Raw genomic sequence first — 27,975 nt, forward strand, 5'->3', positions numbered from 1 at the left:
CTAACCACTAGATGCTTTATTCTTCCAGGCTCTCTGTCCTGCATTAATGTCATGGAACCGAGAGGAACGTTCTTAGCCAATAACACAAAGGTCAAACCCTTGCAATTAACTCTTGGTTAAAGAGCCAGCCCCATGCTCACTGAGGTACCATGTTCAAATTTATTTGCAGTATTATTCTGTGTCATATTAATTTACTGTTTGTCTCATATTGTTGGGGGAAGCCATGGTGGTTCAGTGAATAAGACAAAAGCTTGCCAATCTTGAAAGTTCATAGTGATTTTCACACGTGCATCCCCCCCCAAACGACTATACATTATCCAATGCCTGGCCCGCCATCCTGCACCACTGACAGTCAGTGGTGCAGGATGGTGGGCCAGGCATTGGATAATGTATAGTCGTTTGGATGGACCAAAAAATGAGGTCCTGCGTTCAAATTATGGTGCACAAAAGAACCGTGACAGTTGTCTATAGTCAACTCAGAAACAGACAGTAACTTTAATAGGTCAATTCTCCCGAACTCTGAATATAAACACACGTTAGCAAATGAATTTTCTCATTTCTTCATAATAAAATAGCTGTCATTTGGGATAGCTTAGCTACCACACAGTGCCCTAATAATGATGACACACTGCCTTTATTAACCAGTTGTCGTTTGCTTTGTTTTAAACCAATAAATGAAGATACCGTTTCAAAGATAAACTTATCAGCCCCAAAAACATGTTCCTTGGATCCTTTTCCAACACACCTTGTAATTAGCTATCTTAGTGAATTACTGCCGTCTATAACCTATTATCTACTCTTCACTCGCACAGTCCATCTTCCCGGATGCCTTTAAAACTGCTAGTGCTGATCCTCTTATTAAGAAGGCAAATCTTGATCCTGATCAATTAAAAATTACAGACCAGTATCCAACCTTTGCTTCATCTCTAAGATTTTAGAAAAATGCATTTCTTGTCAATTAGCTACATATGTTGAGGAAAACTGTCTGATTGAAAAATCCAAAGTGCGTATCGAAAGTGTCATTGAAACAGCACTTACCCGAGTTCACATCGACATACTGCTCTCATTGGACAAGCGCGATTTTGTTCTTTTTTAGTTCCGCTGGATCTTTCAGCAGCGTTCGATACAGTCGATCACCCAATTTTATAAAACCGACTCTCTACCGAATTTGGCATATTGTTCTTTTAAACCTCTAAATAATAACTTTAATTTGTTCCTGCGAAAGATAGCCTAGAAAATTGCATTAGAAATTAAATCATGGATGGCATCAAACTTTCTAAAGCTTAATTCTGACAAAACTGAATATTTATGTATTGGATCTAAACAACAGTTACACAAGATTCCAGATACTAAAGATATTTATGTCGGGGATTGTCAAATTATGTGTTCTAAAGTAGCTATAAACATAGGCGTTATATTCGACCAAAATATAAACATGGAAGCACAAGTAAATAATATTTGTAAAGTGTGTTACTATTATTTGAGAAAAATCGGTCAAATAAGAAAATACATTAATAATGATGCAACAAAAACTCAAATTAATTCATATGTTACCTCTAGACTAGATAATTTCAATTCCTTGTTATCTGGACTTCCTCTAACAGTACTTTATAAACTCCAAAAAGTACAGAATTGTGCAGCTGGGCTAATAACACAAACAAATCAGTCCTCTCACATTACTCCAATATTGTAGGCCTACAGCCTTCACTGGTTACCGATTCAATATAGAATTAAGTTTTAAATTCTACTTCTTATTTATAATAATGTCTCAACAACCACCTAAACGCAATCTCCACTCTTCCTCTGATCCATGTCTTCTTGTTGCACGCAATGCAAATTTAATTTAAGTTACATGTAATTTAATTTGGTTGGTGACCGTCATTTTATGTACATTATGGAACAAATTACCACTAGATATTAGAACATTGCCTACTTTCAAAAAGCATCTAAAAACACACCTTTTTAAGGAAGCTTTTATATAAACGTTTTAAAAAATGTTACTTTTATATGTTTTGTAACCTGTGTTTTACTTAAATGTAGGCTATTCTGTATGTTTTAATCTTGTTATTTCATACTTACTTGTCGTTATTTTACATTGCTGCCTATTTGTCTAATTCTTTTACTGTAACCCTTTTATTTATATGAAGGGGCCTACTTTTTATTTATGTATATCTTATCATTGTGTACAGTACATATGGGCACCTAAGTGGAAGTTATATATGCGCTTTATCAATTTTTCAATAATAATAATTATAGGCCCTACAGGTAGCCTAGATCGTAGGCCTACCACTGTCCGGGCAAAATTTACGTTATAGCAGTAGCACACTGTATGGTATGGTGTATAACCGTCTTCATTAGCCCAGTCCGTGCAGAATAGTAGGACGTTAAACCCCATTTCATTTTATATATTGTTGGAGGCTCCTCTTGACGCATTAATGATTAATGGGAGACAACTGTATTTTTCACCGGTAAAACATATAAGTATCTTCGTCTAAAGAGTTATTTTACGGCGACTGTGTCAAAAGTGATCTAGGCACACAAATGGTCAAAATCATTGAGTAGTTGACATTTATCAGCAATAAAACGGTCTATCATATTTTCCTTGCGGGGTAATTGTCGTGTCGTTAAACAACCATTAACCGTTGTGAGTGTATGAATATGAAAACGTCATGGAGACATTAATCAAGCGTAAAATTTGCCAAAAGTATTATGTTATGTTAAATTAAATAATTGCTTTAAAACTTGTTTCTCGAAATAAAAGACTATATCGACGAAATTAATGTTTTTGTGATATTTGATTACGCAAATAAAACTTACAAAAGACATAAACAACGAACTATTTTATTTACCGTTTTTTCTTCAGACACGTGGTAACACGGTCCTTACAATAACAGAAACTTTTGGAAGTTGCAAAAGTTGTGCTCAGTACTGATAGCAATGCACGTAGTATGTAACGGGTAGGGATGCTTCCGAACAGTTTATTATGAATATCGAAAGGCCGCCTAATGTGTTTGGACAAGGAAAACGAGTGACAACCTTGCTAACGGAAGATGGGTGTCATTTTCCTGTAATATCCCATGCCCCCTATGTAGAAAGACGTGGACAATCGGCCCCTTTCAGTACACCTCAACTCAGAAGTTTACGTCGGCATTCCTTGCATAGTTCGACCTTTATTTTGGGTGACCCGTTATATTCTGATTTTAAAACAACCTCTCAACAGGTAAGAATAAAAGTTTCAGTTTTTTTTAAAAGAAAATCAGTGGAATTGCAGATTTAAATTAAAGCTTGCATGACAAGACGGGCCAAAAACAGCGCTCGGTAAGACCAGTCGGACGGACAAAAAGATATATCGGACCAATAATTATGTCTTCGAAATAATAAAGTGTTTACGTAATATTTCTAAATAAAGTGTTATTTTTTAAAACAATAATTAGTTATTGCGTTTGTAATAAAAATATTTGATAAATTGGAGATTCTACTTAATACATGAACATAAATTATTGGTTGATTTAATAAATCATTGGTTAATTTAATTTAATAAATGAATTATTGATGTTATGTAAGCTTAAACTTACCAATCACTCATAAAAGTGATTTTAAAAGCACATCAGAATTCAGAGAATAGCAAAGACATTAAAAGTGATTTAATTAATCAATTATTATCAATATTTTGTATGTGACAAGGAATAAGGTTGTCTGTCTAATCTCCTGTGTTTTCTCCCAGTCCTATCCGGTTTCCTCCCACTTCTAAAACCCATACATGTAGATGAACCATGGAAATAACATTGTTGTACCATTTAATTTAGGCATTAAACCCCATTAATCGCTCTCTCACAACTACCCCACCACATTGTTCAGGTCCCAGGTTGTCAATGAAAGGCTTAAAAGACAAGATATCTATGACCGAAAGTTATTTTTTATAATCTCGGCATCACCAATGGTTTCTTATTCATTGTTTTATTAATATATTTTCAATACAGAACTTCAGTGGTAGTAAAAGTCTGAATCCAGTGAGACGGCCTCCAAAATGCCCATCAATGCACAAGTCCCAGGTTGTACTAGGAAAAGCTAACAATGGTATGAACAGTGGTGATGGTGACTGGAATACAAGTTATACCAATACCTATTTTAAAAAAGATATTATACCTGTAAGTACCATAGGAGAATTAGAAGCTTGCTCCTGTATATTATAATATTTAGCAATCTATTCATTGCCATGGACTTTTTCAGTGGGAATTTCTAACCCTTTATGTACAAAAAACATGATGGGCTCAGCTAACCAAGTTGCCCAATTTGATGGTGGATATTAGAGAAAGCTTTTATGCATCTCTGTTCTGGATTGGTAGGGTTTTTTTCTAGGAGATTATGGTTTACTTCAAACCTATAACTATTTTAATGGTGGTGGAGGAATAGTGTTTAATGTCGGCGTCGGGTGCATCTCAAGTACATAGTGCATGTAGGCACCTGCCCTTACTTCACTGTTCCACATAGTCTGACTTAGGGATACATTATCTTTGCTACAAATTGAGCCAGAATGTTGAAACTTGTGTGAATATTAAAGATATATTATGTAAGATTTAAATACAGAGCTGGCCATTCTTGCTATAATAGTTCAAAAATACATAATGCAAAATGAATATATTGAAATTTCATTCAAATTACTTTATTCTGAGCAAAGTTATCACTGTTCGGAGTTTTTGACAAAATCTGGCATTGATTGTTTATTATTGCAACAACGGTACTTGTTATTCGAGTCTTAGTCTCGCTTCTCCATTTTTAAATTAAATCATTAAATGGCTGAAGTGTTTTATGGGCTTATTATGTTAATAAATGTTTAATTAAATAATAGTTTATGTAACATTTGAACCTGGATGTGGATATAGATATTTAATTTATTTGTTAATTTACATTGAGACCAATGTAATATCTTAAGATCCCATTAGGCCAAGATCTTGGGGTGATGTAAAAACATTGTAGTGATGGATTGGCAGGTCTGTCTCAAATTTGACATGCAATCTGATTCAAACACCTATCTGTTATTAATTTTATCATAGCCACTTTTTTTTTCAGGCTAACCGACTGCATTTGATTTCAATGAAGAATAAATTAGATCAAACTGATGGTGCCGATATTAATAAAATTGTTTGTCCAGATTCTTCTGTTGCTAGTTATTGGTCGCAATATGGAAGAATTCACAGTAAATTAGGTTGTATATTGGGTCCTGGTGTACCACAGGGTTATCCTATAAGACAACAATACAATCTACTTACAGGTTAGTTTCACATGTGCAAACATCAAATTAGTATAGGTATTGGTAATTAAACAGATATGTATAGTTAAGGTGGGGATCTGGCTAGAAGTCTAGATTTTGAGTAGACATAATTGCATTCTCCACACAGATATATCCCATCTACATGTATGACCCAATAGTGTGATGTAGCCTATTAGAGGACAGAGTTAGATGTTTCATTTAAGACTAAGAGTAGAAATGTAATGCTAGGGTTTCAATCACAATGCTGATGTTTGAGTTCACAGGGTACCATGGCTAAGTTATTGTGGTTATGCCACATATTGCAGATTGTAGGCTTACAGATCAAGGTTCTGTTTCATAAGGCATTTGCCTTTTTATTATATGACCACATTTTCATGTGAACGCATATTGCCGTTGCCCCAGTCCGCCCTTCTGTACTTGTGACCCTTCTAGACGTCATAGTTTTTATCCGATTTAAAAAAAAAATGTTTAAATGTATCACTGTTACACCCTAATGACAGATGAGTTTGAATTTCGTGAAAATTGGACTGAAACTACTGGTCAAAACGGCCGCTCCTTGTACACAAATAGTGTATAAGTATGTAATACCAAGGTTGTGGACCCTCTAGAAGTCATAATTTGAATCCGATTTTGATGAAACATGTATATATTTATATCCCGAATATCTCAGTTCCTTTACGATATTCGTGCATTTCAGACCATAACTTCCTCGATTATGACCCCCGATTGTACAGAAAATTGCTTTTGTTTTTTACTTTAGCTTCTTCTCTATCCATCTCTTGCAAAATGTTGGCATATCTTGCCTGGCAACCGCTAGTTATATTTAGGTGTAGGTTACTTTTACATAAGCTTTGTGAAACCGGCTACTGAATACATTCATATAGTGCTAGAAATATATATTTATTTTTTTATAGGTGAATGTAAAGGTTCTGCATGGAAAGATAAAAATGCTAGAATTTCTGGAAATAGAATACTTCATTCCTGTCGACAAAGGTTTTCAACCACACCAGTTATTGGCTAATAAACCAAATGATGTTCTCCTTTCTATAAGGCAAACCACTTTCTTGTACAGATGTTTTTTTTGACATTAGATGTGTTTTTATCGAGTTTGCAAATGTGTATTGTATATGTGTGGTCGATTTTAATTCTATTTTAATAGAATTAAAATCGACCACACATACAATCACAAATATTCAGTTTTATGCAATATTTACTATTTTATATAAATTAAAAATGTCTTGGTCAGATTTGTGCCTTAACACTTGTAAATGACAGCATTTAAGAATATTTTATAACAATTTTCAATACATGAATATACACTTATATTACTGAATTAAATATGGAAGATAATTATATTTTAATTGATAAAACCAAATGTTAAAGGATGTATTATTATTTTAAAGATTTTATTTATACACTACAAAGTATTTATATTTTATACAAGATGCAATAAATTGATCTGCCTTTAAAGACAATTGTCTTATGATTTTCTGGGGATTTTTATTATTAGAGAAGTTTCGCAACTTTACATTTACACTTACATTTAGACAGTAAAATTTCATCAGGTTTTGTAATGTATGACGTGAATCGCAACGCCATAAAAGTGTAACAGACGGATAGCAGCCCCTATAACTTAAGTTCACGATACTTGGCTAAACTTTGTTTAATTTCTATGATGCAGCCCATAATTTTTCTCTGAATCGTGGTTTTCATGAACTAAATCCACAGAGAAGACCTTCTCCTTCACGTAGAAAAAATAAGAAGACACCGAGACAAACTGTGCATACTTTAGTAATCTCATCTTCTTCAATGACAAACTGTGCATACTTTAGTAATCTCATCTTCTTCAACGATATATCCATGATGTAGACCTATCGAGATCATGGACCCTGTTTGTGTCGCCACCTACTAACTACAGTCTGTAAGTGTGAATTTAGCAAAACGTCATAATATCCCCTAACCACTTCTTTTTCCGCAGTTTAGTCTCAGAATCTGTTGTGCATTTAAGTCTCACACTTTTTCCATGTCCGCTCACAATCATTTTTATCAACATATACATTAGGTGCTTCCTAATGAAAAGAGGTCAGACAATCTGCACGTGCAACCTTTGATGTCACTCGAGCAGACAATCCTAATCGTCGGGCCGACAATTTTTCTAGTAAAATTTTGTATTTCTACTATCCATATATACAACTGCCATACTTTTATTGGAAATAAATATTTTTGTGGGGAATGTATCTTTAAACTAACACTTTGTTAGGTTATGAAGGGAATTGTCATCTATGAAGGGAATTGTCATCGGTGCCTGGAAATAATTTTATTCGTACCTGACAAAATGTCAGTGACATGGATGTTCTCAGAGAATCCAGTATTTTTCTAGTAAAATTTTGTATCTCTACTATCCATATATACAACTGCCATACTTTTACTGGAAATAAATATTTTTGTGCGAAATGTATCTATAAACTAACACTTTGTGACGTTATGAAGGAATTGTCATCGGTGTCTGGATATAATTTTATTCGTACCTGACAAAATGTCAGTCACAAATGAACTAGTACCTGACATGTTGAATCTTAAAGTATGTGTATCAGTACAATAAATATAACAGTGATAAAGACACATCTGTGTCGAAAAAAATGACAAGTACCAGACGGATTGTGTCTGTCAACTCTGAGAAGTAACATATTTGCTGGCTTGCTGTCATCCATTTTGATCCAATAGTATTCAATCCAGTGACTTTCTTCAATAAGGGACGTAAATGTGCCTTATACTTTTCTGGTAAATCTAAAACAGTTAATGGTTATTTTAATAACCAGAAGCAACCCGACCATAAAACAATAAAAACTACAGTGTTCCCTATGGGTTATGACTGTTTTGTGTTTACCAGAATTTGAATTCTATTAGATGTTAAAAATACCTTGCAACAAAAGTTATAGACCTTGTAAATCAATAAAATGAACACAAACAATAAGCTCAAATTGATTAAATACAACTTTATTAACCACCAAAAAGACAAATACATGAAATTAACATGAATAATATCTGCAATAAAACATAAATAATATATAATAAGTATGTGATGAATGGAAATCTTAAAGCTTTACATTCAACACAATTTTTTAATTCAATTGTGAGTAGGAAATCCTTTCTCTGAACTAATGTAACTTATACCTTTAGAAACTTTGAATTCCTTGAGTGAAACTTTCCTGCTTCAATCGCTTATCTATAAGACATTATTTTGTCAATAGTATTCGATAATATAATTAAAATAAGTAATAATAATCATTATGACAACATCACATTTCAAGATACAGTAAATGCGTACCATTTATTTTCTAATCTACACAATTTAAGTGCGACCACATTTTTTGTTCTGGTTTAAATTCTACAATGGCGTAAAGTGATAGTATGTGTATATATACATTAAGTGAGCATACGATATATATCAATCAATATAAACAACCCTTTAATTTACAACAAAGTCCCAAACCCCTGCCCCTTCTGTACAAATATAACCATATAATACAGTACCCCAGTATAATAAATGCCCTTGGGTCAAACAATAAGCATGACACAGCATAATACATGGGTTATTATGGTTCTTTCATCATACCATAGTAAGAGCTTAGGAGTTAAGGATGTTATGATGATCAACCATAGTATGGTTCTTTCTTCTAATTCAAACTCCCTAGCAAGCTTGTCATAACCACCCTGATAGAAGGGTGTTAAGAAAAGACCTCACACAAAAAAGCATTCACTCTCATTTTATAGGCCCACCGGCCGGGCCCGAGAGCGTTTTATTTAGCTTTTTTCTTCATGCGACGGACAAAGCCGTGTGGTCTTCCTTCTTGTAATTTTTGTTATTGCGATCCTGTCGTTTAAGCGTTATACGTTAGAGACACGCTCTGTTTAGGATGGCAAGGAGATAAGTAAGCCAGATATCACTACGGCCATCTCTTCACACCCACGGTGTCCAGCCTTCATATAGCAGGGCCAGGTTTTCAAGGTTGGTGGCATCTTTAATAACATAATCAACCTACAATAATAAGAAAAAACATATCAAAAGGACCTACAACGTGAAGGAAATTTACAATGAACACACCTAATAATTTTAACTAAAAAGGGCGAAATGGGGTTTAATGTGCACTCAACACAAACTGGGTCATTTCTGGACTAACTTGGTATATTTTTTTTTTTCTCAATAATTCGCTTGCATGTAGGGGTCTTTAGAAATAGGAGAACCTGGAGAAAAACCAACATGGTTAGGCAGGTAAACCTACTCCTTATGACATATATAAAAATGGGATCGAAACCACACCACTACTCTTGACAATGACATCTCATGATTTAAAGCGCACGTTTCACAACCTTCTCCAATTTGAACTAAAGTCTAGCTCACAAGTATAATCAACTGTTTTAGATAAATGATTTAGTTTAGAAAACTGACCTGTTCAGCTACTGATAACCTTTTATTAATATCAGGATCTCTCCCATCTAGTTTCATCTTCACCCTTCTCCATACACCCACAGCATACGAATTTCTTTCTTGTATCGCTAAAAAAATATAATAATACATCTTTCAGCAATTTTGTTCAGTGCTACAGAAAGTATATCTTAACAACTGCAGAGATATATATAATCCTATTTCGTTTTGTTTTTTTAATAGTTCAAAATTTCGTTTTACTTGTCTTTACTTATTACTACACTTAGGAGGATCTGGAAGAGTTGTTACATTATCGGCCTTTTGGTTGAAGTGAGGGATAAGCCAATGAAACAGTCTGTTACGGCGACTTCTTGGCGTGCCATGCACGGAACTGTGGGTAAACCACTAGAAACGTCAACGCTGATTGATTAATCAATGTCTGATGTCGTAGAGTCAAAAGCCGCTCGTACAAGCTTATAGTATAACTTGTCAGATCTTCATGTAGTGTAGGCCATCGAAAGTAACATAGATCTTTATTTTAATCAGATTAAGATATATACTGGTAATATTGGTCCTAAATTTTTGATAAAATGAAATGGGGTTTAACATCCTACTTTTTTTGTACCAAGCGAATGAAGATTGGCATATGCCATGCAGTGCGGTATGTGTGAAAAATTGTCCCGACAGTGGCTTCTCGTGCACACCAGCGTGTACACAAGTCCTTGGGTTTTCGTCCCACCTGACCGACTAGACGTTGTTTGCCAGACCCTTCCATCTACATAACTGACAAAGGGAAATGAGGCTGATAAATCATAAGCAACTTTCTTGACCCACACCGGGCTCGAATCCGGAACCTCCTGGTCTGTAAGCTAGTGCTCTAATCACTGAGTCACTGTGGCTGATAAAGAGAAATAAAGCACTTAATACCTTTTCCAGTTCTAGGATCTCTTGATATTCTATCCCTTTTCACAACAGGTGCTGTAAAATATATAACAAACAATTATTATATGTTGTAAAAATGCCAAATTACTAAAATTTACAAATACACTGTGATCGCATCACATTGTGATTGAAGTATACGGATGGCTTGCCATTATTGTGATGTTGTCTGCAACATCAGCATTAATTAATAAATCATACTAGCAGCTGCCAGGCATGATAAGCCCACATTTTGCAGGAGATGAATAGAGAACAAGCTAAACAAAAAGCGATTTTTCGTAAAATCAAGGGAAGTAATTCAGGAAGTTATGATCTGATATGCACGAATATCGACAGAAACCAAGATCTTTGGGTTATAAAGATATATTTCAAGTTTCATCAAAATCTGATCAACATTGTGACTTCTGGAGGGTCCACAACCTTAATACCATATATTTACACTATTTGCAAATGAGGGGCAGCCCATTTTGTCCAGCAGTTTTGGTCCGATTTTCATGAAATTCAAACTCAGTCGTCATTAGGGTGTGTAACGGTGATAGGCCTATATTCAAACATTTTTTTTAAATCGGATAATAATTGTGACCTCTAGATTTTTCGGTTATAAACATGCATTTCAAGTTTCATCAAAATCAGATGAAAATTGTGACCTCTAGAGTGTCCACAAGCTAAAATTGATTTTTCGTACAATCAGGGGCTGTCTGTAATTCATGAAGTTATCGTCCGATATATATATATGCCAATATCAAAAGGAACCAAGATCTTTGGGAGATAGACATAAATTTTAAGTGTGGTCAAAATCGGATAAAAATTGTGACCTGTAGAGTGTCCACAAACAAATTGTGGACGGACAGGGGCAACGACAATATAAGTCCACATGAAAATGTGGGCGTATAAAAATCATCAGCTGTCACTTAATTTTTTGACATGGCAGCAATCATTCCACAAATTTCTAATTTGAACACTTCTGACAGCACATGAACATCGGGTCACATAACAAATTTGATCCAAATAAATGAAAACAGTAGACTCTATACACCTTACATGTCATTTTTGGCATATTCAAATATGGGTATATAAAAATGAAATTAAGTATCTTACTATTGTGAGGTTTATGGGAAATATTTTGAGGACTGTTTGGTGGTGTTCCTACTAACAGATCTCTTTGTATAGCTGATGGTTTTCTGACTGGACTACCAACATCACCACCAGCTAGTCCATCACAATCTTTCACTTTCTTTACTGCTACAAAAATATAATATGAATAATCAGATATTTATCTATTTCAATATCAGAATTATTTATTCTTGCTGAAAAATGACAAATGGAAACCCACATGTTAATCATCTTGGAAATTGAATCAAATGTTTGCTCACTGATCAGTTAGAAGACTAGCATAATCAATTATGTAAAACCAGCGAATAATAGGTGAAATTGATTTGGTTAATTTACATTTGTAAAAAACATTCTTCAAATCATTTTGACCAAATTTACCATTTGTAAATATAAGGACTTACCACTTTCGGTTGATTCTCCTAAATTCAATAAAGGTGGAGCCAACTGTATCAATGTGTTATAAATACTGGAAAAAATATATAAATATACAACTTCTTAATATATCATGATTACTTAGATATGGAGAATAATCATTTTTTATTTTTAAAGAGGTTTGTATAACCATCCAAAAAACAACAAGTGATTGCCATGCAAGATCCACCCACATTTTGCAAGAGATGGACAGAGAATAGGCTAAAAAAGAAGAAGCGATATTTCGTACAATCTAGGAAGATACGATCCGATATGCGCGAATATGTACAGGAACCGAGATCTTCTGCTAACTGAGTGGCGACGTTATTGTGGGAATGACGTCATATCTTAGAAGGTGATAAAAAATCACAATAATAAGGGCGATAATCCAGATAAAATAACGTTTAAAGCTTAAAAACTATAAGTTGTAGCGACTAATCGGAATTATTAAGTTATGTAATTGTACAAGTTATAATATATTATTAATATAATACCCCACACAAGAAATGGAAAACAGGTAAGCTGAAGAAATCGTACTATGTAAGTGTATTTATAAAGGCATAAAAAATAAGGGAGGTAATTCAGACAGGGTTAGGTAACTACAGAAAATCTAAATTCAAAATGGATCATTATCCAGTATGTAGTTGGTTATATACTTATAAGAAATGTCAAACTTGGTATGTTGAAGAAATGGAAATTTTGAAATTTCTTTTAAAATGCGTAATTGTGTATCGCCTTTGGCAGTGCATTTAAAGTCATCAATGTATCGGAAGGTATAGTTTAGACTTTTAGCTACTTTGTAATCTGTTTTTCTTTTATGGTCTTGAAAGAAGAATTCGTATTTATATAAATGTGCATCAGCCATAAATGGGGCGGGGTCAGTTCCCATAAGTAAACCAATGGTTTGCTGTATTATCTGATCCCCAACCTCAAATATGGCATTGTCAATGAGGAAATGTATGATGCTTTGAAATTTTTCTTTATCAAAAACAACAGTGTCAGCATTGCAACGTTTTATAATCCATTTAGCATCTTCTGCATAAATGGCCAAGTTTCTGCCTTTCCCGAAAGCTCCATTAAAGGCTTTATCTACAAACCAATCCAAATTATCTTTAAGATCTGCATGTTGAAGCATAGCATACAAAGTAGAAAAATTGAACGTTTCTATTGTTTTTGCATTAACTTTTTTGTTTATTTTTTCTAAAGTGCCTACTATAGGTTTATTTTTATCAATTATGAAAAAACTATTAATTCCAGTATAGCTACGAAGTGTTTTGCACCAAATGGCATGTTGAGTTTGGCATAATTTAAGTCTTTTGGTGATAGTCTTAGCTAATGGTTTCAAATGGCAGATACTGGAGGATATTATGTATCTGAATTTTACCGGGTTTTTATGGAATTTAGGTATAGAATAAATGTAAGGTAGCGCATCTATTTTCACATTGTCTTTAATATCATTACTCCTGTTAAATGTATATTGGATATGTAAAATATCAATTTACCTTGGTATATATGTTATAATATCATGTAACATAGTATATCAATTTACCTTGGTATATCAGTTATAATATCATGTAACATAGTATATCAATTTACCTTGGTATATCAGTTATAATATCATGTAACATAACTCTAGATTGTTTCATGCCTTGATTACTGTCTTCATCTTGTGTTACACTCTTTAAAGCTGAGGATATATTCTCAGAGAAAGTTTTATAATTCACCAGATAATCTCTAATACCACCTTTAACTATATATTCACCATATTCTATCTCTTCTTGCTAAAAAATACAATATTCATTCTATGATAACAATATATCAATTTTTTGAGAATGTATAAAATGTGAACAATTCTTTTAAGTCATTGCTTAGCTCAAATTCTCAATCCACCAGACGGCTAAGTCATATTTATTTACCGAAACAAGGGCCCAGAAGTTTTCTTTAGATATAAATGTAGACCATTAAAACTAAAATTCTATGTTCAAAACCATAGTCAGTACAGTACAGTTTTCAAAACTAATTCCCATCACATATTAAACCAGCGGCTGCCAGGCAGGATATGCCCACATTTTGCAAGAGATAATTCAGGAAGTTACGATCTGATATGCGCAAACTGAGACAGAAAAAAAGATCTTTGGGTTATAAACATGTATTTCAAGTGTCATCAAAATCGGATCAAAATTATGACCTCTAGAAGGTCCACAACCTTGATATACCATATTTTTTACACCAATCGCTCAAGAGGGGCGACCATTTTGTCTGACAGTTTTTGTCTGATTTTCACAACATTTGAAGTCAAGCATCATTACAGTGTAATGGTAATATATTCAAACGTTTTTTTTAAATCGGATAATGATTATGACTTCTAAAGGGACCACCAGCTAAAAACGCGATTTTACGTACAATCAGAGGTCATAATTCAGGAAGTTATGATCCGATATGTGAAAATATTGGAAGGAACCAAGATCTTTGGGTTATAAACAAGAATTTCAAGTTTCATCAAAATCAGATGAAAATTGTGACCTCTAGAGTGTCCACAAGCTAAAAACGTGATTTCTAGTACAATCAGGGGCCATAATCCATGAAGTTATGGTCTGATATATGCCAATATCGAAAGGAACCAAGATCTTTGGGAGATAGAAGTATATTTTAAGTTTCGTCAAAATTGAATAAAAATTGTGACGTATAGAGTGTCCACAAACAAATTGTGGACGTCCGGATGGACAGGGGCGACATCAATATACGTCCACATGAAAATGTGCGCGTATAAAAACAAAGGAGAGGAGAGTTTGAAATCAATAGAGAGAGAAATGGGGTTTAAAGTCCACTCGACACAAACTAGGTCATTTCAGGACTAACATATTGTTCAATTTTATTTCAATAATTTGCTTGCGCGCAGGGGTCTTTAACAGTGGGAGGAAACCGGAGGACCAGGAGAAAACCCACGAGGTTGGACAGGCGAACCTACTCTTTGTTACGAACAACCGGGGAATGAAATCAATAGAAAGTAATGTGACGTTTAGGCAACACAAATAAAATAACTTGTTTCTCGGGCACCGCCCGCACGCAAAATTGGTTGCGCGTGCAGTCTATTTATTAGTCTTGATGAAAAAAAATAAATATGTAACGCCCGCCCGCACATCGACAAGCAAGTCTTAAAAAAAATATCCCGCATGTACCTACATCCGCCATACATGTATATCTATTCAAATGTATTAAAACTGATTCAGATGAACATGCTGTCTTTTTTATCCGAACAATGGCGAAGTTTGGCAGATTTGCCTTTTTTATTGATATCGAAAGAACGTCCATTTTGTATCACGTGATATTAATTACCTCCCCTGATAAACTAGAATTTGATTCGTGTTAAAAGTCATTGGCGACAATATTTCAATCATTCGATCGTAATTGGCTCATTATTGCCGGCTTCAGTCGGTCCTTGTTTGGAAAGTCCTATTGATAAAATAATGAACCGTAGAACAGGTTAATTAATTATTGCTAAGAATACGATACGATGACGATAGTCGTCATAATGCATACCTTAGAATCTGGGTCATTATTAGCACATTTACGGTAGTTTCGATAATCCGGAAAATAATAATTGGATTACCGATTTGATGGTTTTACTGACCAGTTGTTAGTTAGATTTAAATAGTCATTCAATATAAACACCGGATAGAACACCGAATATCCTGAGAAACACACCGAATATCCCAAGAAACAGTATTTCCGGCAATCTCCAATACCGATGACACGGTGTGACATGCATTGGTTGGAATTCGGTAAATAATTATAAATAAACCGGCGATACTAGATTTAGTTTTAAATACTGTTTACCATGATTATTATTTTTGATACACCTGGTGAAAGAGGCTTAGTTTTTAAAAATATTGTTGTCTTTATGGAGGGCAATTACATAGTCGTATGGAATTTTATTTTAAACCAATTTCAATTATGTGAATTAAATATGGAAAATTATTTTCCTTTCAGTCAGTGTTCAGTCTCAGTGTTTTAGTAGACTTGATTTTGGGTTTATGTTTTAAGTATGTACAATAAAGTTGAATATAACGGAAAGCAAAAACGTAAACAAGTAATGACTTTCTCATTTAAAAAAAAAAAAAAAGAAAGACCGCCCTCCCGCCCCAACAATTTTCAGCAATAGCCAAATTTTATTTTGCACCATCAATGAGTAAAAAAAAAAAAGAAACCACCCTCCCTCCCTACAGTTTCAGCTGTCAGTTGCCCGAGAAACAAGACATTTATTTTGTGTGGCCTTACATGGCCATAACTTTGGATTCATCGATTTTAATCATATTTGGACCAATATGCTTTTAGGTAAGACTACCTTTTATTGTGTATGCTAATATATAATAACAAATATAAGTACATACCTTAGCAACTGATTTAAGAATAGATCTAATATCTGACATGAGTTTATGATGAGTACTTAAAATAGCTTTAACATCACATACTTTATCTTGACACTCAACCTAAAATATATAATACATAATAGTATATTACACTGGGAATGATCATTTCTTTTATATTCTGAGTGAATATATATTTTTTAAGAATCCATAGAATAAAAATATTAAAGTTTCCATTTAGAAATTTGATTCTACAACAAATATTTAATTAGGATCACTAATTTCAGAACATTAATGAAATTAAATAAAAAATGAAATGAGATTAACATCTTACTCTTCTTCACCGAGAGGACAGGATTAAAGAAGTCAAATCTTGGAAACCGATTTACCTTTGCAGTTTTGAGTTGTGATTGGACTTTATTAGCTTTACTTTTATTTTCACTCATATTATTTTCTATTGTCTTGAGACAACCCTGTAACCAGTTGGAATCAATAACTTCACCTTTTGACAATGGCTGTAACAAAATTCATATCATTTTAATTTGTAAATCAGATTTTCCATAAAACTTAATAACACTAGAATCAATTACTAAGGGTAAGCATGAAAATACAATTTTTTTATTTGTAAATTTGATTTTACCTTTGTATTTAATAATACTATAATCAATTATCATGGTAAGTATGAAAATACAACAATTCGTATTATGTGAAAATTTGATTTTTTCACAATACTTACTGGTATCTCAGTAATTAATCATACTAATATCAATTAAATAAATATGAAGATAACAGATTACATAAATCAGTAATGAAAGGAGAATATTGACAGAAACATATACACTACATAATAATTAAATAATGTTATATAATTGATAATTGTCTATATAAAACACACTAGGGGGTATCTGAGAACCAGAATATTTTATTTATGTGGCCTACTAACCTTCTTCTCGACTAACTGTACTTCTAATTCTGTAACAAAACTGTTTGTACTTTCCATCAACTTACAACACTCAATACACCTATAATATCAAATATTATATTTCTATATTGTCACAATACATCTCCTATATCAAATATTATACTTAAATACTGGTTAACAATTAATAACAACAATAATAATATTTGTATGCGCAACTGTCCAAACCACTAGGGAAAGCTCTCGACCCTAACAATTCCACACTCAATAACCCTATAATATCAAAGATTATATTTAAATACTGGTTATCAATTCTATATATCAATAGATCTCCTATATCAAATATTACATAGAGATACTAAATCAAGGAAATTTCAGATTTATCAACTCAATTATATACATGGCATATAATCTGATGCCCTAAAAGATAACAATACAACTCTTATCCACTTATATTTCACAAAACAAAAATAATGGTGAGCAATAATAACATTTACCTGTGAAGTAAACTTAGAAAGTTTGTGTCAGATGTAACAGCCTCAGATGTACGAGTTCTAGATGCCTCAAAATGTAATATACCTTGACACCAGTTGATAATATCTGTTGCTCTCTTTAATTCTTCCTGAAACAGTAATAACCAGTGATTTATATATATAGATTTCATCATGGACTGTGTATAGATGGACAGGCAAAAAAAGACCTGACAATTATGACTAAAATAAAATTACCTCCCCTCGCGCAATTACCAGTATTAAGTTTAAAAGCAAAGAAACAGAAATCAATCCATAATATTTTTATTAATCTTGCTACTCTTTTTTATTTTGCAACCCATACATAGATAGCCTACTAACTGATGATTGGGGTGTAAATGTATCAACACATCGTCTTTGTTTACTTCGAATGCACCCATATGAATAAAAAAAAAAAACATGTCGAGTTTTGTTAAAAACAAACCCAATAAAACACTCTTTTAATTTTTACTTCTGCACAATTAATCATCATTCCGGACAGTATTATACCTGAACTATATTTTCATAATTTTTAAATCCTTCATACATGCGGGAGTTTGGAGTATTAAGCAAAAACAAAATGCCTACGAAAACTACGAAAATATTGAAATCGATCATTTCACAATTTTCAACTGCTGCATTTGGAAATTTGAAAGTTCTAAACTGGAGAAATTCATCACTACCAGATAGGAATACTTATCGGGTTGAAAAATTACCGTTTAACTATAAGAATACCGTAAATTCTAAGGAGGAATTCGAGAAATTAATCAGCATAAAATCACGCAAAGTCAAAAATCACATCGCTTGATTTGCCGTTGATATTGAGATCTCGTTGTGTCTCGCGCTAGCGGCAGAGAATCCAACCAACGGGACATGTTGCTTGTCCATCTATATATGGTCCATGGTTTCATATAGATAAGTTCTAACAATTTCATTATATTGCAGGCAAAAAGTGTCACTGGTCAAAGGGGATGAAATGTGCTGATAATTAGAGAGAGAACTGGGGTTCAAAATTAACTCATCACTATAAACAGGTCATTTCAGGCCCAACACATTATGTATTTTTATTTCAATAATATGCTTGTGTGTTGGGTTTTTGCTAAGTTGGAACACCTAGAGAAAAACAGACAAGGTTAAACAGATGACCCTACCTCTGATCGCATTCTAAACAGGGATTGAACACCTGAGTTTGCACAAATATACGACTTTATAACATAAGACAACTCATCCATTCAATCCCGCGTTAATAAGTGATGAAAGAGTAATCAAAGTTCAATAGAATCCTACCTCTTGTGTCATTTTTCTATGTTGACTAGCCTCTTCAAATTTTTGTAGTGTAAAGTTAAGATTAGGATTAGCTCCAGCAGCCCATCGTAATCTCTGAGCTATATTCTCTTCTTGTTGATTATATCTCTCCTGACACGCTACTATTAAAGTCTCTTGATTCGATAAATTCTTCATACTCTGATTAAATTAGAAATTGGGTGATAAAAAATCATCATAAGTGGACATAAATGACAAAACAAAAAACAAATACAAGTACTTGAATTGGTGGAGCCATAAACTTATTCGACGAATGTCACTCCCAAGAAGAATTGGTGGAGCAAGACTCATTCGACGAATGTCACTCCCAAGAAGAACAAACAGCAATGTTTGATTATTATTTTATACAGGTTAGACTTTTATGCTGTTTGTTTTTTTAGCATAGCTGTCAAAACCTCTGCCTAATAATGTGTACTGATACATAACACTTGCTAGCAATAAAATATCAAAGTCTTGAATATGCATACCTTTCTCATATCAGACATTATAGTAGATCTGTGTGGAGCCAGAAGTTGATTAGGTAGACGACCAGATTGAGTAAAGATATCTTCATGTAACCACTGGAAACGAGCCAATGTTAGAGTTGTTCTTTGTGTACTGGACTGGAATAATCTTATATTACTGTCCAATCTCCTTCAAAACACAAATAAACCAATTGTAAGATTAAAACATTAGTTTATGAGTTATTTGATAACCTTACCATTGTTCCGTACAAGATAAAAGACATGGAGCAATATCAATATTCTTTAATTTTCTCATTAGCCAACACTTAGATTAGTAAGTGGGACAATATAGTTGAGAGGTAATTGCTCTTTCTACTCCACTACCATGGGCACCAGCATCATCAAACAGAAAAGACATTATATACAATGACTTATACTCCACATAATAAAGTGATAGCTCCTAATTGTAACAGGCAATAATTGCGGAAATAGTCACCAACAGGCATGACAATTGACATGTTATAAATGTGATCGACGAATTAGCAACATACAAAATTTTGTGAGTTTTGTTAATACCAACCTAGCCAAGTCTTGTTTTCTCCAGGCAGTATCATGTGCTGTAGTAAGTGTTGTAGCTTGTACTAAATGTACATGTTGAAACTGATTATCCTTTAAACACATTTCAACACCTTTCTTACATAAATCATCTAATGCTACCTTTGACTCGGCACCAATATCCTTTAATTCTATTTCTGCTGATACATTTAACCCTAGACTATCAATCAACACGCACATTAAATAACCCAGTATCTGAGATGGGAAACCAATCACCTAAAAAAACAAATGGGTATTTTAACAAGCGCTAACACTGCAACATTCCAGCTTTGATTAATATGGTACCTCTTAAAATGAAGCGATTGAAATATGAAATGGCTGCAATGACTGTAATATGACAAGAAGCAAAAAGGCTAGGCGTTGGGTTTGTTTTGCCAAATTTACAGACAATATTAACAGGAAAGTGGTTATGCACCAAAATAAGTAGTTACTGTCTTTACAGTATAAGGAATAAATATGCAAAGTTCGAAGATAATCCATGCAGAGAGAGAGAGAGAGAAATGGGGTTTAACGTCCACTCGACACAACTAGGTCCTATTCACAATTGGCTATAATCAATAATGTCATAATGTAAATTAATCATGACAACAAATCAACAAATAATCATAGAGTCCAGTATACTTCATAACAAGCCGTTGACATGCAAGATACACCCACATTTTGCAAGAGATGGACAGAGAACAATAAGGGGCCATAATCTAGGATGTTACGGTACTAACTGCCTCAATATTAAAACAAATCGAGATCTTTGGTATATAAACATACATCAAAATAAGATAAAAACTGTGACCTGCAGAGTGTCTACAAATAAAATGTGAACGGAGGGACGCACAGGGGCGAAGACAATATACGTCCACATGAAGATAATCCATGCAGAGAGAGAGAGAGAGAAATGGGGTTTAACGTCCACTCGACACAACTAGGTCATTTCGGGACTAACATATGGTTTAATTTTATTTCAATAATTCGCTTGCGCATAGGGGTCTTTAGCAGTGGGAGGAAACCGGAGGACCCGGAGAAAACCCACGAGGTTGGACAGGCGACCCTACTCCTAGTCACGTACAACGAAGGATTCGAAACCACATCAGTTGACTCAATGACAGACTATATGATACAGCGCGCGCACGCTAACCATTCAGCCATTTACCCCCTACTCAAAATCAACTCTGTAGACCCACGGATGACCTGGATACAGTTTGGATTAAATCAATAAATGGCGGACCAAGCTAACGTTTATTGTTAGTCGCTGATGTCACTACCGGAAACTGGTGATGAAAGACCTGCCAAGCGAAGCTACTATAGCCATTGAGCATGTAACTTGATAATCAAGAATATGTAGATTGAGTTATCGTCTGTCAATCAAACGATCGCCAATTCTCATAGACGGTGCAGACACAATTGATGCCTATTTCTAGTCTAAACTTCCAACAGTGACAAATCCGTTCAGAACAATGTAATTTGACTGAAATTTTCAACTTTTTCTTTTTTTGAATTATTATAGCAAGAATGGCCAACTCTTTATAAAACTCTTAACTAATGTATCTTTAAGCTGTCTTACAAAAATGAAGTTTTTAAGTTTTCTGTTAAGTCTTATGGTATTTTGAAATGGAAATGAAACAAGCAAAACGTCCTTACTTGTTTTCTAACATATTCAGCTATAAATTTCTTGACAGGTTTAGCAAGTTGATCATCATCATAGCACAATCCACCTTCTAAACCTTTAAAATATACAAATAAAAATATTAAAGGTCTATGATGACTGAACTCCATTATGGGCATTCTGATGTCAATATTGATACCATTAAAAAGAACCATATTGTAGTGATCTAGAAACATTGCCTTGCATATAAATATCAACAGAATAATTAAAGATAGGTTGCCAGGCAATGAAACATAAGCTCACAACAGCTAAATCATTCGGGCAGTCAACAAGAGTTGTCGCATATTTTTACTTTTGTTGGTAATTAAACACACTATAATCTTTTTAAGATAACAACTCATTAAGTAATTATCAGAAAATCATTAGAATTTGTTTGGGCCATGCTAACATTTAGTATACAAAACATTTAATATCATGGATTTAGCTATTCAAGTTATCAAAAATCATTGAAAATCAATATACTTGTTTGTCTCAACACCTTGAACTCTGTGTGTCAATCTAAAGTCAATTGAAACGATTATATATACCGGTAGGTGTAAACATGGTGTATAAATATAAAATCATGACTTGATACCTTAAACATTGTGTACAAATTTAAAGTCAATTGGATAATAACTTTAGCCTCTAGCCAGAGCGTCCAAAAGTCTTTTCGAAGGGATCAAGGGCCATAACTCTGGCAGTAATTATTGGAAATCGGTGAAAATCAATAAGATTCTTCATTCATGACCTTAAACAGTGTATAAATTCAAAGTCAACCGGATATTAACTTTGCTAGTGGACGCTGGATGGACCGACAACAATATACAACCACATTTCAATGTGTGCGTATAAAAACAAAGATCATTAAAGGTCACCGGAAAAGCTTCAATTTTTTTTTAAATCATGCAAGTAATTATTTCATCATATCCTTTCCATAACTTTAACACGATCCCACATGTCAATATTACCTGCAACGGGTATATTTCTGAGAAATGGATATGTTTTTTTGAAATTACACTTACAATTTAATCAACAGCAAAAAAATAATGTATTAGTATTACCTTGAAGAGCAGCAGCAAATTGAGTAACCATATGAAAGAATTCCTGCATGGCCTGCATTCTTTTAACAAAGAAAAGAGCTGACAACAAGCTACGAGTACTAGATGTAAATGATGAAAGCTGAAACATAATAAAATTAAATCTATAAAACAAATTATTCATTAGGCCGACAACTTAATTAGATATTTATTTCGTCCAAAAGCCAGAATAAAATAGTGGTCAATTCAGATCTACTGAACACAAATTATGGAAAGCCTTCAGTATTAAAAGTTTACCTGTAATGCTTTAGCATCTCTAACAGCATCTATCTTCTTCCAAGATTCTGGTACAAGTAGTATAATAGTATCCATAGCATCCATCAATGTATTAAACTCATCTTCTAAACGAGTAAACAAACCATTGAATCCCATTATCAACATCTGACCTGTTGGCATTTCACCAGTAGTAGTTGACTGTAGTAAGTTATTATATCGTTTCTGTAATTTTTTAACTGTCAGAAGAATTTCGGAATTCTCATTCTGGAAAAAAAAAAAAAATTTTAAACAGAAAAACCTACAATAGATGAGAAGAGAGCTGATATAAAGTCCAGTCAATGTATGTGCCAGGCAAACAGCATAAGTTCAATGTATATGATTTGCAAGCTGACAGATGTTTTAGGCAATGTATATTATGTGAAAGCAGACAAAGTTTAATTCAATATATATGATGTGAGCAGACAAAGTTTAAGTCAATGTATGCAATGTGAAAGCCGACAGAATTTTATGTCAATGTATACAATGTGAAAGAAGACAGTCAATGAGAAACCTATACTTGTAGAGTTTATAGAATGTGACACGAAAAAAGCTAGAAAATGAAAATTCCACTGTCATGGTTGGGTGAATTTTTGTACTGTGCTTGGTCTATACCGGACCAAATTATTCACAATTGGCTATAATCAATAATGTCATAATGTAAAACAATCATGACAACAAATCAACAAATAATCATAGAGTCCAGTATACTTCATAACAAGCCGTTGACATGCAAGATACACCCACATTTTGCAAGAGATGGACAGAGAACAATAAGGGGCCATATTCTAGGATGTTACGGTACGAACTGCCTCAATATCAAAAAGAACCAAGATCTTTGGGATATAAACATACATTTTAAGTTTCATCAAAATTGGATAAAAACTGTGACCTGCAGAGTGTCTACAAACAAAATGTGAACAGAGGGACGCACAGGGGCAAAGACAATATACGTCCACATGAAAATGTGGGCATATAAAAACAATACTGCTCAAACAAACCTCTATCCCCAGTACAGCGTTTCTATGTAGAACTTCTAGTTGATTAAGAATTCTATCTAGTGGTTGATTTACATCTTGTACTATTGTCTCCATGTCAGCTAATACTTGTAGAAAACTACCATCTTGAGACTGTATTAGTTTCAGAGTTTCTGGTAGGATCACTGTTCGAAAGTTTATATTAAGATCCTGCAACAAATATTTCAATTTTAACAGAACTTGTTTTTGATTGACAGCTATATATGAAACATAAAGCTGAAAAGTTATAAATTCCAGTTTGGTTTTATATATCGTACAAAAAATTTAAACTTTTCTATTATCAATACAGATATAGAGCATCTTTGCATTCAGAGGATTCTTCGAGGCTGCAGTTGGGAGAACTCTAGTGGTTACTTGGAAAAACTGACATATTTTCAAAATGAGGTAGATTTAAGAACCTATATATAATTTATAAATATGTTAAGAACCAATGTATTAAGAACCTATATATAATCTATTATAAGAAATATGTATTGAGAACTTACATATAATTTATTGCAAGAAATATGTATTAAGAACTTGCATATAATTTATTATAATAAATATATATTAAGAACCTATAATTTATCTTAAAAATAGTTTGCCAGGCAACAAAACATATGCCCATAGCAACTAAGTCGTCCAAGCTGTCAACAAGAGTTGTCGCATATTTTTTTCTATTGTCGGTAATGAAACATCTATAATACACTAAAATCTGATTAAGAGTAACAACTCATTAAGTAATTATCAGAGAATCATTAGAATTTGTTTGGCTTTTAGTTCTGCCCCATGCTAACGTTTTGTATATGAAAAATTTAATAAAATGGATTTCGGTGTTCAAGTTCTCAAAGTTCATTGAAAATCAATATACTTGTTCATCTAAAGACCTTAAACTCTGTGTATCAATCTAAAGTCAATCAAATAACTTTAGCCTCTAGAGCATCCACAAGATTTTTCAAAGTGATCATGGGCCATAACTCCGGTAGTAATTATCAGAAATCATTAAAAAAAAAACTGGGCTTCTTCGTCTCACGACCTTAAACACTTTGTTTAAATTTTAAGTCAATCAGATATTAACTTTAGCCTCTAGAGCGTCCACAAGCAATTGTGGACGCCGAATGGACGGAGGTAACGACAATATACGACCCCATTTCAATGTGGGCTTATAAAAAAATATGTGTTAACAATCTATATAAAATTTTTATTAATAACCTATATATAATTTATTATGAGAAATATGTATTAAGAACCTATATATAATTTATCATAAGAAATATGTATTAAAAACTTATCTATAATTTAATATAAGAAATATGTATTAAGAACCTATATAATTTACTATAAGAAATATGTATTAAAAACATATATATATATGTATTACCTGTAAAGCTAAGTAAGAATTATGAGTAGAAGATAGAGCATGATGTAATTCTCTGAAGTTCTCCATGTCACTTGTCTGTAATGAAGAAACAGAGTACAGTTATAAGAATAAATAAATTACATAACTGCAATACCCATAACTAATTTGCCAGATTAAAAAATCAAATATCAAAATATTATTTAATTCTATTCCAGTCTAGCCTTATAAAATAATACAATAAGAAAAACTTACCACCATGTTTGTTTTTAGAGTCATAAGAAACATGTTAACATTTCCACTCATACTACATAATTCATCTAGAAACCAATCACCATCTCTTGATGTTAAGTCCATTAATCTATCACCAGCACCTAGTATTATAAAGATAAAATATAGCATGAAGACAATACACACAGCAGGAGTTCCACTTTAGTTGTACCAACAATAACTATCTAAAAAATTATGTGCAACATCAAACAATATTAGATGACTAATAAATTCTGGATAACTAAAACTTCTAGTAAGATTTTGTAACGTCTTCAGAGTAGCTTTACGGTGGAAGGGGATTCAAGGATGACTAAACATAATATAGTGATGGCTATAACTTCAAAGGGTGTAATTAACGCAGATGACCACAGCGCTCAAAAAACATTAATAATGTGTCCCAAAAGAGACATTTTGCAACCTTTTAGATAGAATAGCAGTAATAGTCACTGATGAAATAAATTACCTGCTGCAGCTCCCTCCATCAACAGAAATCTTTTATTAAGAGAACATAGAACTGTTACTATCATACATACTAATGAACTAACACCACACATACCATTCTCTAAAAATAATTATTATCAAATTTAATAAACACTTTTCAAACAATGAAATTTTATTATCCTGATGAAATATTGAGAATGAATTAAGACCAAGCAGAAATGAAATAAAAATGAAAAAATAATGTCCTACTTTACTGCACCAATCATGCTAATTAAGATGGGCAGATGTCATGCAGTGTGATATAAGGTTTTTCGAAAGGTTAGCTACATAAATCTGTTTATTATTTTTTTTTTAATCAATGTGTGCTCGGCATTACCTGTAAGAATATAACTCTTGTTTTATGTCAATTTTGGGATACAACTCAAATATTTTATAGAACTATTACCAGCTAATCAAAATATCTTAACATATTGAAATATTAACAAATGTAATGCTTACCATGAACGAAAGCTTTTATTTCTGCTTCGGCTTCAAATAATTGCATCTCTAAAATTGATGTTTCAACTGACTCTAAAGCTCTTCTTTCCATCAGCTGAATTTTAAATAAAATAAAATTTTAATCAAATATTAACAAAATATGTGAAATCTATAATGTTCTATACACAGTGAAAAGTTTGTCAGAAGATGAAGAAAAGAAAACAAATTATATCCTGAACTACTGCCATAATTTTATCTCAAATGATCATTATCTATGCCTCAATGATGGATGCATGCATAAATATATTTTACGATAATCCAGTTTAAGAGAAAGTAATTAATACTGTTTCATGTAAAGAATGGCATTCTGTCAAATAAATCATTGATATTTAAAGATCAACATAAAATTATGGCACTATTATTACCTTGATCATTTTCGCATTACAGTCTGTTATTATAGCTTGAAGTCGACCTTCACCATTGAGTATGTGTTGAGCTTTAACTAGCTGGGCGTTCGAACCTAAACCATACTCATCTTGAAATCTCTTGCTGATTTCATCACATCTGAATAACATAAACATACAAATAATTAATAATAACAATAATACATATAATCATCACAATAAACATAATAATAGGGATGGCAATAATATTTGTTTTAGTGTGTAATTAGATGTATTAAGTACCAAGTTGAAGTTACATGTATTATGCTAAAAATATCCATATCAAAAATATTAGAGATATTCATGCAATACTTACTGTTTTGTAGTAAAACAACATAATAGTTCTTGTAACCAGAGAAGATATTGTGTAGTTCTACACTGATCAGAGAACCGTATACCAAACTGAAATAAAAACATTAATATAAATTTGTACATTTCCTAAATGCTGAAATTTTAAAATTATTATATATACAGTATCCACAGCTAGTGCTGATATCAAGTAAAATTTTAAGCATTGATGCATCGGATGCAAACATTGATGCCGCCATTTTGTTTTTCAAAAATTACAAATAACATTAGCATTTTTGATAGTAACATAGATTTCCCCAACATTATTAACCCGTTTAGCGTGACATTTTTAAAACGT

General features: G+C 33.0%; 2 protein-coding genes across 2 annotated transcripts in view; one reads left to right on the forward strand and one right to left on the reverse strand.

The window, feature by feature from the left end:
- The first annotated feature begins 2,852 nt into the window (after positions 1–2,852).
- Positions 2,853–6,629, forward strand: LOC126809835 (uncharacterized). The gene is made up of 4 exons (XM_050534638.2): positions 2,853–3,220; positions 3,981–4,148; positions 5,071–5,272; positions 6,187–6,629. Exons 1-4 carry the CDS (start codon positions 2,984–2,986, stop codon positions 6,291–6,293), a joined length of 714 nt encoding a protein of 237 aa, XP_050390595.1. The 5' UTR covers positions 2,853–2,983; the 3' UTR covers positions 6,294–6,629.
- Positions 6,630–8,248: 1,619 nt separating this feature from the next.
- The window catches only part of LOC126812575 (serine/threonine-protein kinase SMG1), a 72,716-nt gene continuing 52,989 nt past the window's right edge, over positions 8,249–27,975 (reverse strand). The window contains exons 54-76 of the mRNA XM_050539032.2: positions 27,646–27,731; positions 27,312–27,450; positions 26,908–27,001; positions 26,432–26,530; positions 25,954–26,072; positions 25,723–25,797; positions 24,327–24,512; positions 23,311–23,553; positions 23,038–23,155; positions 21,973–22,055; positions 20,303–20,553; positions 19,747–19,912; positions 19,244–19,420; positions 17,945–18,069; positions 17,472–17,550; positions 16,918–17,043; positions 16,553–16,651; positions 13,758–13,942; positions 12,152–12,216; positions 11,736–11,879; positions 10,626–10,676; positions 9,723–9,829; positions 8,249–9,311 (exon numbers count right to left, since the gene is read on the reverse strand). Of these exons, the coding sequence (XP_050394989.1) occupies positions 9,234–9,311; positions 9,723–9,829; positions 10,626–10,676; positions 11,736–11,879; positions 12,152–12,216; positions 13,758–13,942; positions 16,553–16,651; positions 16,918–17,043; positions 17,472–17,550; positions 17,945–18,069; positions 19,244–19,420; positions 19,747–19,912; positions 20,303–20,553; positions 21,973–22,055; positions 23,038–23,155; positions 23,311–23,553; positions 24,327–24,512; positions 25,723–25,797; positions 25,954–26,072; positions 26,432–26,530; positions 26,908–27,001; positions 27,312–27,450; positions 27,646–27,731 (2,895 nt within the window). The 3' untranslated portion in view covers positions 8,249–9,233. The remainder of the gene's footprint in view (positions 9,312–9,722; positions 9,830–10,625; positions 10,677–11,735; positions 11,880–12,151; positions 12,217–13,757; positions 13,943–16,552; positions 16,652–16,917; positions 17,044–17,471; positions 17,551–17,944; positions 18,070–19,243; positions 19,421–19,746; positions 19,913–20,302; positions 20,554–21,972; positions 22,056–23,037; positions 23,156–23,310; positions 23,554–24,326; positions 24,513–25,722; positions 25,798–25,953; positions 26,073–26,431; positions 26,531–26,907; positions 27,002–27,311; positions 27,451–27,645; positions 27,732–27,975) is intronic.

The sequence above is a fragment of the Patella vulgata genome, chromosome 2, assembly GCF_932274485.2.
Source record: "Patella vulgata chromosome 2, xgPatVulg1.2, whole genome shotgun sequence".
Lineage (NCBI taxonomy): Eukaryota > Metazoa > Mollusca > Gastropoda > Patellidae > Patella > Patella vulgata.

What these genes read in the sequence shown, in the direction of transcription:
- LOC126809835 (XM_050534638.2), top strand. Translation starts at nt 2,984, where the DNA reads ATGAATATCGAAAGGCCGCCTAATGTGTTTGGACAAGGAAAACGAGTG. An exon ending in TTAAAACAACCTCTCAACAG is followed by an intron (nt 3,221 to 3,980) that starts GTAAGAATAAAA and finishes TTTTCAATACAG; the next exon opens with AACTTCAGTGGTAGTAAAAG. An exon ending in TTAAAAAAGATATTATACCT is followed by an intron (nt 4,149 to 5,070) that starts GTAAGTACCATA and finishes TTTTTTTTTCAG; the next exon opens with GCTAACCGACTGCATTTGAT.